This window comes from Schistocerca nitens, chromosome 1 (assembly GCF_023898315.1).
Source record: "Schistocerca nitens isolate TAMUIC-IGC-003100 chromosome 1, iqSchNite1.1, whole genome shotgun sequence".
Lineage (NCBI taxonomy): Eukaryota > Metazoa > Arthropoda > Insecta > Orthoptera > Acrididae > Schistocerca > Schistocerca nitens.
The window spans coordinates 418,972,755-418,986,583 of NC_064614.1; the positions used below are offsets into that span (position 1 = coordinate 418,972,755).

The following is a 13,829-nucleotide window of genomic DNA, read 5'->3' on the forward strand; positions in this document are numbered from 1 at the left end:
TTCCCATGCTGGTCACTTTCCGATGTTACAAAACATTCTAACACGGATATTACACTAAATATTAATGAAAGCATTATTTGGTGCCATCAAGTAGAGCGTTCAAAATAAGAAAATATGAGTAAATGTTTGTATATACACAAGTGTCTCATACCAAAACAGTGCGAAATTTCCTGGTGTCCTTGGTTTTTACATTGTACACGACGAATTTGAACTACATCTGATTTAATTGGTGGATAGAAACAAATTGCATAATGCTTAATTTTGCTCAGAACGAATTGTCTTACATGTTCAAACATAAATACATTAGGAAGAGAGTAAAGGTATAGGGTTACACACTGACGTCATGATATGTGTGACTACGAAGTAAATTTAGTTCTGATCAGTTTAACTGAGTTCTTTAAATCAAATCGTCGATAATCTGGATCCAGTTGAGTTCTAGATAAATTATGTTAGGCTATGTTAGTACTAGATGATAAACCTGGCATTGCCTGGGTATTCATTTCGTCAATTTCCTATTAAAAACTAAAAAAATGAGCTATGTTTGTAGTGTAATATCGAAAAACATTCATTTCCATGTATTCCTGAAAAAAACTTTGAAATTGTAAAACAGTTTCTGTACGCTTGGAGGAGCTGCTCCACGTGTCTACAAAGCGGTTTTGTAAAAGTCTCTATGGGAACACCTTTTCATCATTCTATAGACGGCTGTTGTTTTCGCCTACAGCCATTTGTGCTTTGCAGTTGAAAGCCGTCAAAATCGCTGCTAGGTTTCAGGGGTTTCCTTCAGTGTCTTAGTAGTAAAGAATAAATGTATTAAAACTTCATGCGTGATGCAGCATTTTTTCATGTTTCTCAGTGTTTATGACACCATATCTGCTGAACCATGGTAGGTAGGTAGTTAGTTGCGCTCTATCAGAACTGCGGTTCGGTAATGTTGGTAGCACTGGGATGGAAAGAATCATAAATGAATGTCTAAGAGAGCAAATGGGGGCCGATGAATTCTCTTAGGGTTTTGTTTGTTTAATTATTTGTTCCACACATAATTAGAACAGCACACCATTCGATCTTAGTCTATTGCGTATTTTAATCCTCATGGAATATAAATTGCACTTTATAAGTAATAAAACTTAGCCGATCACACAACTTCTGCACTTTTATGTAACCAGAGCAATTACTTCTGATGCAAGTACACTTTACATGCACAAACATAAATGTTGTTATTTTGTATTCAGTAGAATGTTCTTCATCATGATCAGAGGCAAGAGGTTGCTTTTATTGTTGATAAACGCGACAGTTGTTTGTGAATAACAGAAACATATTCTATATAATTTAGACGAAGTATTGAAGTGATATTTGATATACTTTTGTTTTGCCTATTTCCTTCTTTTTTTTAGTTTTCCTTACTGTTGAGGAAATTGCGTTTCCTAGTGCTATGTTATAAAGCTGTAAACTTTTTTATTACAACATCACTGTGTTTCGCGTTACAAACCAATAATTTTCGAACAAAATCTGTATTATTCATTGACAGTTTCAGTTTTGCTATATGACAATTTGCTACAAATACTTTTTTTTTTTTTTGAGTAACAGACAGAAGGATAATTATGAAAACAAAAATGTTCCGTAGGTTACCCGGTCCTTTATTTACTCTCTCTCAGTTTCTAGACGGTTCACAGCTTTCGGTTTTTAGGGGAATCTAGTGAGACACTGATCACGTACATAAAGAAAAATGGTTCAAATGGCTCTACGCACTATGGGACTTAACATCTGAGGTCATCAGTCCCATAGACTTAGAACTACTTAAACCTAACTAACCTAAGAACATCACACACATCCATGCCCGAGGCAGAATTCGAACCTGCGACCACAGCAGCAGCGCGGTTCCGGACTGAAGCGCCTAGAACCGCTCGGTCACAGAGGGCGGCACATAAAGAAAGCAATCGCTCCGTAGCCTCATACTGTGCACACCATTAGATACCTCCAGTCCCGCCCCCTGTCGGCATTAGAAGCCAATATTGCGGCTGCATGGTAGATAACATGTGGGGCGTCGAGTGTCGTAAACATCATTGGCCATTTGCGACATCGCAAAGGTCTGTGAAACCACATAGTTTCACTTTATGTATGGATGTATTGACTGTACAGTGAAGCTGCTGTTTGATACGACAGTGGCGGGCCGGAGTGGCCGAGCGGTTCTAGGTGCTTCAGTCTGGAACCGCGCGACCGCTACGGTCGCAGGTTCGAATTCTGCCTCGGGCATGGATGTGTGTGATGTCCTTAGGTTAGTTACGTTTAAGTAGTTCTAAGTTCTAGGGGACTGATGACCATAGATGTTAAGTCCCATAGTGCTCAGAGCCTTTTGAACCATTTTTTGTATTCGATGGGGCTCAAATCTGGCGAGCTGGGTGTCCAGCACGTCAACTTGAACTCGCCACTGTCTGCCTCGAACCACCCCACCACTCTCCTGACCTTGTGACATGACGCATTATCTTGTTGACGTCGGGAAACGTGATGGTCATGAAGGGGTGTACGTGGCCTGCAACAAATGGCTCTGAGCACTATGGGACTCAACTTCTGAGGTCATTAGTCCCCTAGAACTTAGAACTAGTTAAACCTAACTAACCTAAGGACATCACAAACATCCATGCCCGAGGCAGGATTCGAACCTGCGACCGTAGCGGTCTTGCGGTTCCAGACTGCAGCGCCTTTAACCGCACGGCCACTTCGGCCGGCCCTGCAACAAATGTACGATGCTTCTTGGTCATGTGCGATCTCCACTGGACCCGTGGGTGCCCACGTGAATGTCCCCACAGCATAATGGAGCCACCGACTGCAGCATAGTTATGTTCCCCTGGAGGACGACGGATTCGCTCCCTCCCATCGGCATGATGAAGAAGGTATCGGGATTCATCAGACCATGAAACGTCTGCCTCTGCGCCAACGTCCAGTGCCAATGGTGACGCGACCATATCAGTCGTAGTCGCCGATGTCGTGGTGTTAACATTGCCACATGCATGGGTGGCAACGATGCATTTCTGGATACACGTTGGTAGGACTTTTTTTTCCCTCCATTTCCAGTCAGTAAGTCGTCCGTACAGATTCTCGGTTTATGTTCACCCTGCAGTTTTATCAGATCCTGAAGTTCCTCCTTACCTATTCCTCAGAACAATAATGTTACTAGGATTTTACACTGAGCTCCTTACTGCTATTTACAAATGGTTTGTGTGTGTTTTATTGGTGCCGCAGACCAGAAGGCGGCCGCGATGCTGGGCGTGACGTTGGTGCTGGCGTGCTGCGCTCTCGTGGCGCTGTTGCTGCTGTACGGCTGGCGCCAGTCGTACTGGCGCGACCGCGGCGTGGCGTGCCCGCCGGGCTGGCCGCTGCTGGGCCACGTGGCCAACCTACTGCTACTGCGCCGCTCGCCGGGACAGTTCCTGCGCGACCTGTACTGCGCCGCGCCCGGCGAGCCCCTCGTCGGCTTCTACATCTTCGGCAGGTGAGTCGCCGGCAGGCCTCGAGTTCTGCGGAACGCTGAACATCTGAGGCAAGCCTGTGTGTCGGCGTGGTATCAGGACGTCTGAATAGCGAGCCTGTGCTCTGTCGATTGAGTTATTCGGACCAACTGAAAGATTGATCTTGTCACTGATTCCTCTCCACACGTTTCAGGCTCTGTATGGCTGAGCCAAAATCAGACTCAATATCAACTTGTAAATACGAGGGGCGTTCAATAAGTAAAGTAACACGGCCCTATTCATCTGAAAAAAAAAAAACAACTTGGAAATTCTTGTGGGACATTGTGGAATATTCCCGCTTCAGTCCCTATAGTTGCACGAAGTTCCGATAGGTGACAGCACTATACATGGCTTTCAAAATGAAGTCCGAAACGGAGGTGCGTTCCAAGCAGACAGCTATCACTGAGTTTCGTTTGGAGGAAAACCAGAGCATCGCAGATATTCATAGGCGCTTGCGGAGACCTCGCAAAGAACAAAAGCACGATGAGTCGTTGGACGAGCAGCGAGGTCGCGCAAACCTGTCCAATCTCCCAAATGCCGGCTGGCCGCACTGGGCTATGACTCCTGCAGTTTTCGTCGCCAGAAAGATGCAAACGACCTTCTCTGTCTCCATGACAATGCAAGGCCTCACACAAGTATGCACACCCGAGAGAAGCTCATAAAGTTTCATTGGACTGTTCTTCCTCATCCTCCCTACATCCCGTATCTCGCACTTTCTGACTTCCATCGCTTTAGCCCATTGAAGGACACACTCTGCAGGAAGCAGTACGTGGATGTTGGGGAGGTTACTGATGCAGCAAGACGTCAACCAGTAGAGAGGTACCAAGCTGGTATGCAGGCCTTCCAAGTAACGTGGCCTAAGGTCGATGCATTGAATGGAGATCGTGGCGTAAAACAGGGTTTCGCAGCCAAAATAGTTGGGAATAATATAGTCTACTGGAATCCTGAATAAAACCAACCTGCTTTCAGAAAAAATTCGTTTCGTTACTTATTGAAACCTGTTCATAAATACTCAGCAGCTACCATACAGCTTGTGGAGACGGTACTCCCTTCTCTTCTTCAGTCCATAGACAGTGGCCAAGCCATTTTCCATGGTACCCTGTTTCCTAATGAACTTGTTCTAGCAGGATATGGGGAGCCTATACGCAAACGCTTTGCAAGAAGGTATAGTATTGATTTTAGGTAAGTCCCACCCTTTGAGGATAATTTTGCTAATTACAAAATGATTACATTTTAATGTGACTTTGCCAGTTTTAGGAATGTAAATAAGTCTATTACAATCGTTCGACTTCTGGACATTATCCTGTTTTGGGGTCATGGCTAGTTAATTTCAGTTACCCTTTGCGAAACAGTTACAGAGCAAATAATATCTTTCCATAAGTACAATTCAGAGAAAACAATAAGATGTCCATTACAGCAAGGAAAATTTCAGCGTAATTTTTTCCAAGCTTTTAGTTATTGATTTGAGACAAACAGAGCACTGTCAGGAGACTTTTAATTGAGTGCTTTACGGCATTCTATTAACAGACACGGCATACAGTGTGCTGGCAGTAAAGAGTCATTTACAGGTTCACTACGAGGACAGCATATTTCCAGTCGAATGCATGAGGGTGGTGGGCAGATCAAAAAAAAATGGCTCTGAGCACTATGGGACTTAACTTCTGAGGTCATCAGTCCCCTAGAACTTAGAACTACTTAAACCTAACTAACCTAAGGACATCACACACATCCATGGCCGAGGCAGGATTCGAACCTGCGACCGTAGCGGTCGCGTGGTTCCAGCTGTAGCGCCTAGAACCGCTCGGCCCCCGCGGCTGGCCGGTGGTGGGCAGAGGTCGTGCCTTTGGCTGCAGCCTAGAGTGGGACCTACTGTCCAGCGTTAGCGTCAGTGACACCCACTGGACGTTTTCATTTGTCCCCACGACCAAAGACATTCATTCTGCAGACGCGGTACACGTTGTGAACCGCACACATGCGTACAGTTGCACCCTCTTGGCAGACTTCAAAGTTGCTCACGCCAGGTCTAGCAAGGACGTGTCACTCATAAAGGCTAGAAGCAGAGTCGCCTATGCTGTAAGTATCTTCCTCCTAACAGTCTGAAAAAAATTGCTGTGGGTTTGGCCATTCATCTGATTGATAAGCTCAGACGCTTCGTCTCGCCAATCGATGTACTTAACAGCTGTCGTATCTGTTCAATAACGCCTTTTTTTCCCATGCTAAAAGACACAAACACACGAAGTTCCTCTACGAAAGCATCTCTAAGTTATTTTGAGTTAGCAATATCTGCTGCCTTCATTATGTAATTATGAGTGGAAGGTAAGAGTTCAGATTCAAAGAGCTGCACTGCACAAACCTTCAATCTACCAGAAAGACACTCTTACCTTATTCTCATGACAGATATACGGGGAGCACTCAAAAAGTAATCCAACACATTTCGTTTTTGAAAACAGATGAGTTTTCTTCAGGATTCCAATACACGATTTCATTCTCCAATCTTTTGGGTAACAAAACCCTATTTTTCAACGTAATCTCCATTCAATGCGATGGTCTTACGTCACTTTACTGGGAGGGCATTTATGTCCCCATGCTACCGTTCAACTGGTCGACGTCCAAGCCAATGTCTTGCTGCATCAGTGATGTCCACATCATTCCATACTGTTTCCTGAGGAGGGCATCCTTCATTGGGCCAAACAGATGGATGTAGGAAGTTTGCAAGATCTGAGCTGTAGAGTGGATGACGAAGAAGTTTTGAGCTTCTCTCGGGTGTGCAGACATTTGTAAGACCTTACATTGTCATCGAGTAGGAACAGTTTGTTTGCATTGTTGTGACGAAGTTCTAAACTACAGGAATCACAGGCGTGTGCGGTCGGCCAGCACTCGAGACATTGGAAAAGTTTTTGGCCCAACGTCTCACCATGCTTTTGTTCACTGCCAGGTCTTCGTAGACATTCTGTAAGCGCCTATGAATGTCTGCGATGCCCTGATTTAACGCCAAAAGAAACTCAATGAGAACTCTCTGCTTGGAGCACAACTCCGTTACAGATGCCATTTTGAAGGCAACATACACTATGTGATCAAAAGTATCCGGACACCCCCAAATATATACGTTTTTTCATATTAGGTGCATTGTGCTGCCATCTACTCCATATCAGCGACCTCAGTAGTCATTAGACATCGTGAGAGGGCGCAATGGAGCGCTCTGCAGAACTCACGGAGTTCGAACGTGGTCAGGTGATTGGGTGTCACTTGTGTCAACGGCTGTACGCGAGATTTCCACACTCCTAAACATCCCTAGCTCCACTGTTTCCGATGTGATAGTGAAGTGGAGACGTGAAGGGGCACATACAGCACGAAGGCATACAGGCCGACCTCGTCTGTTGACTGACAGAGACCGCCGACAGTTGAAGAGGGTTGTAATGTGTAACAGGCAGACATCTATCCAGACCGTCACACAGGAATTCCATACTGCATCTGGATCCACTACAAGTACTATGGCAGTTAGGCGGAAGGTGAGAAAACTTGGATTTCATAGTCGAGCGGCTCCTCATAAGACACACATCACGCCGGTAAATGTCAAACGACGCTTCGCTTGTTGTAAGAAGCGTAAACATTGGACGATTGAACAGTGAAAAAACGTTGTGTGGAATGACGAATCATGGTACACAATGTGGCGATATGATGGCAGGGTGTGGGTGAATGTCATCTGCCAGCGTGTGTAGTGCCAACAGTAAAATTCGGAGACGGTGATGTTATTTCGTGGTCGTGTTTTTTCATGGAGGGGGTTTGCACCCCTTGTTGTTTTGCGTGGCACTATCGCAGCGCAGGTCTACATTGATGTTTTAAGCAACTTCTTGCTTCCCACTGTTGAAGAGATATTCGGTGATGGCGACTGCATCTTTCAACACTATCGAGCACCTGTTCATAATGCACGACCTGTGGCGGAGCGCTCACACTACAATAACATCCCTGCAATGGACTGGCCTGCACAGAGACCTGACCTGAATCCTAAACAACACCTTTGGGATGTTTTGGAACGCCGACTTCGTGCCAGGCCTCACCGACTGACATCGATACCTCTCCTCAGTGCAGCACTCCGTGAAGAATGGGCTGCCATTCCCCAAGAAAGCTTCCAGCATCTGACTGAACGTATGCCTGAGAGAGTGGAAACTGTCATCAAGGCTAAGGGTGGGCCAACACCATATTGAATTCCAGCATTACGGATGGAGGGTGCCACGAACTTGTAAGTCATTTACAGCCAGGTGTCCAGATACTTTTGATCACATAGTGTATAGCGGTGCCATCCATCGGAACTTAATGAAACTAATGGGGCTGAAGCAGGAATATTCCACGATTCCCCAAAACAATTTCCTCACTTTTTCAGTCAAACCTGGCCGAGGGAAACTTGTGTTGCATTACTTGTTGAACGTCCCTTGTGCAATGGAAGCAGTAGAATCATCTAACACGGTTCCTCTAGAATTGGTTCTGTAATCTTTCCAATTAGAGTTCTGTGTAAAGGTTGCCTTTTTCTACCAGACACTCTCATATAATATTCCTCGTACCGTAGGAAACAGACTGTTATAACTTGATCAGCATGTGCCCGAAGCCTTTCTTTCATTCAATGTGTTCTGCGATGACCCCACATATTTGACCAGTAATTTCAGTTGTTGGACCCTTTCATATCGTTTCATATTGCTACATTTAGATATGTAGTTGGTGTGCACGAGGGAACCGGTATTTCATAAAAGCTGAAATACGTTAATTAAAGCTATTAGTCACACTTAGAGCTATTCCACACCAACACCTTACGGAAGTCCCCTTGGGAGCAAATTCACCGATCCCAATATTCCTGCCACTTTTGAAATGCATCGAGAAAGTCTTTCTTTGTTAGGGTGGTTAGTACCCACTGCAATTCCGCTTGGATCTTTTCCGCTGTATCAAATATTTGCCCGTTCAACATGATTTTCATTTTGGGAAAGACGAGAAACACGGAGCTAAGATTCGTGATTACGTGATTACGGCGGGTGGGAAGGGCTGTCGTATTAATTTAGTCAGAGGTTCCTGAGTAATTAAGGTGATGTTCCAGCACGACCGGGACCACCGACGTACTATCGATATTAACACGTCCAGGCGATAGCAGCGTCACCTGGCGAGAAATGACTGTTAGTGAGAGACATGCACGGTGCACGTAGCATTCGTGAGAGTGCTGTTCGTGTGCATAATGGGGAAGGCGTGTGATCTACACTCCTGGAAATTGAAATAAGAACACCGTGAATTCATTGTCCCAGGAAGGGGAAACTTTATTGACACATTCCTGGGGTCAGATACAGCACATGATCACACTGACAGAACCACAGGCACATAGACACAGGCAACAGAGCATGCACAATGTCGGCACTAGTACAGTGTATATCCACCTTTCGCAGCAATGCAGGCTGCTATTCTCCCATGGAGACGATCGTAGAGATGCTGGATGTAGTCCTGTGGAACGGCTTGCCATGCCATTTCCACCTGGCGCCTCAGTTGGACCAGCGTTCGTGCTGGACGTGCAGACCGCGTGAGACGACGCTTCATCCAGTCCCAAACATGCTCAATGGGGGACAGATCCGGAGATCTTGCTGGCCAGGGTAGTTGACTTACACCTTCTAGAGCACGTTGGGTGGCACGGGATACATGCGGACGTGCATTGTCCTGTTGGAACAGCAAGTTCCCTTGCCGGTCTAGGAATGGTAGAACGATGGGTTCGATGACGGTTTGGATGTACCGTGCACTATTCAGTGTCCCCTCGACGATCACCAGTGGTGTACGGCCAGTGTAGGAGATCGCTCCCCACACCATGATGCCGGGTGTTGGCCCTGTGTGCCTCGGTCGTATGCAGTCCTGATTGTGGCGCTCACCTGCACGGCGCCAAACACGCATACGACCATCATTTGCACCAAGGCAGAAGCGACTCTCATCGCTGAAGACGACACGTCTCCATTCGTCCCTCCATTCACGCCTGTCGCGACACCACTGGAGGCGGGCTGCACGATGTTGGGGCGTGAGCGGAAGACGGCCTAACGGTGTGCGGGACCGTAGCCCAGCTTCATGGAGACGGTTGCGAATGGTCCTCGCCGATACCCCAGGAGCAACAGTGTCCCTAATTTGCTGGGAAGTGGCGGTGCGGTCCCCTACAGCACTGCGTAGGATCCTACGGTCTTGGCGTGCATCCGTGCGTCGCTGCGGTCCGGTCCCAGGTCGACGGGCACGTGCACCTTCCGCCGACCACTGGCGACAACATCGATGTACTGTGGAGACCTCACGCCCCACGTGTTGAGCAATTCGGCGGTACGTCCACCCGGCCTCCCGCATGCCCACTATACGCCCTCGCTCAAAGTCCGTCAACTGCACATACGGTTCACGTCCACGCTGTCGCGGCATGCTACCGGTGTTAAAGACTGCGATGGAGCTCCGTATGCCACGGCAAACTGGCTGACACTGACGGCGGCGGTGCACAAATGCTGCGCAGCTAGCGCCATTCGACGGCCAACACCGCGGTTCCTGGTGTGTCCGCTGTGCCGTGCGTGTGATCATTGCTTGTACAGCCCTCTCGCAGTGTCCGGAGCAAGTATGGTGGGTCTGACACACCGGTGTCAATGTGTTCTTTTTTCCATTTCCAGGAGTGTATCTCAATTTGACTGAGAGCAGATTGTGATGGCCTGGAGGCTCGCCACGAGCATTTCGGAAGCTGCACGACTTGTCAGGTGTTCGAGGAACTTTGTCGTAAATGTCTACAACACGTGATGACACCAAGGTGAAACCATGTCCAGGTGTCGGGGGCTTGGGTGGCCACCCCTCAGTACAGATGTCGGACGTCATAGGCTGGGCAGACTGGTGAAGCAGGACAGGCGGCGAACTGTGGCGGAACTAACATCAGACTTTAGTGCAGGGCAGATTACAAGTGTGTCTTAGTACACAGTGTACCGAACACTCCTAAAGATAGGTCTCCGCAGCCAATGACCCATGCATGTGTCAATGTTAACATCCCGATACCGGCAACTACGATTGAAATGGGCATGTGACCATCAAGACTGGACATTGGCGCAGTGACAGATCATTGCATGGCCTGATGAATCCTAATACCTTCTTCGTCATGCCAATGGGAGGGCGTGAATCCGTAGTCCTCCAGGGGAATAACTCCTTGATACCTGTACTGTAGGATGGAGAAAAGGTTGTGGCGGTTCCATTATGCTGTCGGGAACATTCATGTGGACATCCATGGGTCCAGTGGACCTCGTGCAAGGCATCATGACGGACAAGGAGTATGACACACTGGTTACATACCGCGTACACCCCTTCATGACGGTCATGTTTCCCGGAGGCAGTGGCGTTTTTCAACATGATAATGCTCCATGTCACAAAGTGTGCTGGCGTGGTTTGAGGAACACAGTGGCGAGTTCCGGTTGACGTGCTTACCCCGAACTTGCCAGAGCTGAATCCAGTTTAACACATCTGGGATATGATTGAATGTGTCGTCAGAGCACATCGCCCCCCTCCCCGGAATTTACAGGAATTAGGTGACGTGTGCAGAGGTGGTGTTAACTCCCTCCAGCGACCTAGCAAGGCCTCATTGCTTCCGTGTCACGACGCGTCGCCGGTGTTATCTGTGCCAAACATGGACCTACCGGCTGTTAGGTATGTGGTCCTAACATTCTGGCTCATAGTGTAAATCTAACTCATTTTGAATATCTTCATAGTTACTCAATAACAAAACACGTCTGCAAACAACTGATTCGTCACCAAGCAGTCTGAATAGATGTGTTGTTCGCATTGTTATGAACTCGTACATTGTATACCTGTAAAGATAACAACTAAATTTGGAACCCTATCTTTTCAGTGCTGACGAACCACCTTTACTGACAAAGTATCCGTTACTCGTTCCTTTAGTTGCCGATCATCTGATTCGCCGTTACTTCTTGGCAGTGAGGTTGGAGTTGCTTCTTGATGGTAGTACAGCTCGATCAGAAAAAGAGGTGGGAATGCAGGTGCATTCAATTTCAAAACATTATTGATTTCCGATGAATTATCAACCAACATATAGCAGATTTGTGAGTCGCCAGATCCTAATGTCATATATTGATAGGTTGTACATTGTTAAGCTTAAGGCTGTTGGAAGTCAAGGAGGACATTCTAAGATTGGGAATCACAGACGGCAAACAAAGTGTTAGCGTTTAGTTTACCGGAGGTAAACAGTACCGCTACAGCCCTGCATGCACTCTGGGCAGCTGTCCCATGGGAGAGGTTTCACATCATAGATTTACTGGCAACGCCATCAATCGCCCAGACACTCTTGTGAGGCGACGTAGAGAAGGTAATCACAGACAGCTATGTCTTAGCATAGACCGCAAGCTTGATATTTGTTTCTGGGAATAGCGACGTCAGTGCGTTTACACAGTGTGTTTAGAGTCAGATGGCAAATGGATAAAACTGCTAGAATAGCTGTCCCTATTGACCAGAGACCTCAGGGTGGGCCCAAATGACGTAAGGCACTTGCTGCTAGACATAATAGGAATGGCAGTGACGTTTAGCTTTCAGCTGAAAGCTGTTGCTATCAAACTTGGAGTTTGTTGATGTTAAGGTCTGAAACATCCCCACCTACAGAGTAGGAGGAGGGAAAGGAACACAACGTGGTTGGCCAGAGGCATTAGGGGGTGTGCTGCACGTCAGACTGGCCGATGTCTGTGAAGTAGCTGTGGATTGGCGGTTCACTACAGGAAGCGATAAGTAGTGCGCCGCCACAATTCTGTCAAAACACAGGTTTTTTGCACTGAAGGGAGTTCTCAGTCAGACTGTTGGGATGACAGTTCCGTGTCGCTCGTCACCAGCCTCTGGTTAGCAGGAGCAAGTCTATTACACTCACTTGCAGTGCTGCTCTCACAGTTTATACACTATATTATCAAAAGTATCCGGACACATGGCTGAAAATGACTTACAAGTTCGTGGCGCCCTCCATCCGTAATACTGGAATTCAATATGGTGTTGGCCTATCCTTAGCCTAGATGATAGCTTCCGCTCTCACAGGCATACGTTCAATCAGATGCTGGAAGCTTTCTTGGGGAATGGCAGCCCATTCTTCACGGAGTGCTGCACTGAGGAGAGGTATCGATGTTGGTTGGTGAGGCCTGGCACGAAATCGGCGTTCCAAAACATCCCAAATGTGTCCTTTAGGATTCAGGTCAGGTCTCTGTGCGGGCCAGTCCATTACAGGGATGTTATTGTCGTATAACGATAACCCCACCGCCTCCGAATTTTACTGTTGGCACTACTCACTCTGGCAGACGACGTTCACCGGGCATTCGCCATATCCACACCTTGCCATCGGATCGCCACATTGTCACTCCACACAATGTTATTCCACTGTTCAATCGTCAAACATTTACGCTCCTTACACAAAGCGAGGCGTCGTTTAGCATTTACCGGCGTGATGTGTGGCTTATGAGCAGCCACTCCACCATGAAATCCAAGTTTTCCCACCTCCCACCTAACTATCATAGTACTTGCAGTGGATCGTGATGCAGTTTGAAATTCCTGTGTGTTGATCTTGATAGATGTCTGCCTATTACACATTATGACCCTCTTCAACTATTTGTGGTCTCTGTTAGTCAACGGACACGGTGCTGTACGGTGCTGTACGTGTCCCTTCACGTTTCCACTTCTCTATCACACTGGAAACAGTGGACCTAGGGATGTTTAGGAGTGTGGAAACCTCGCGTATGACACAAGTGACACCCAATTACCTGACCACGTTCGAAGTCTGTGAGTTCCCCGGAGCATTCAATTCCGCTGTCTCACGATGTCTATTGACTACTGAGGTCGATGATATTGAGTACCTGGCTGTAGGCGGCAGCACAATGCACCTAATACGAAAAACGTGTATTTATGAAAGTGTCTGGATACTTTCGATAGAATAGTGTACTTACATTGCTGCTTGTGCTTGCCACTTCTGTTAGCCCTCACTCCACGGACTCAGACACAAACTTGTGTTGTGCAACCAGTTGCCTTCTTCGTTTTTTCTAACGTTTATCGTTAGCCTTCAGTGTAGTAGTTAGTCTGATTGCAAATAAATAACCAGACCCCTGAGCATCCTTGAGTCTTCTACTGCGAGCGTCCTATCAAGTTCCACAATCCTCGCCTCTAGAAGGTGCCCTATGACAGTGTTTGGCGCTAATCCAAGCAATCAACCTACCTTCACTAGAAGTTTGTTATTCTGCGTTTGCTCCTAACTGATCGGAAATTGCAGACTACCTCTAACCCCCTATCTTTCTTCTGTCCTATGTTACGACACTAATA

General features: G+C 47.0%; 1 protein-coding gene across 1 annotated transcript in view; it reads left to right on the forward strand.

Moving 5' to 3' along the window:
• Positions 1–13,829, forward strand: part of LOC126250132 (cytochrome P450 6k1-like) — a 162,100-nt gene that overhangs the window by 57,812 nt on the left and 90,459 nt on the right. Inside the window, exon 2 of the mRNA XM_049951534.1 lies at positions 3,238–3,487. Within this exon, the coding sequence (XP_049807491.1) occupies positions 3,255–3,487 (233 nt within the window). The 5' untranslated portion in view covers positions 3,238–3,254. The remainder of the gene's footprint in view (positions 1–3,237; positions 3,488–13,829) is intronic.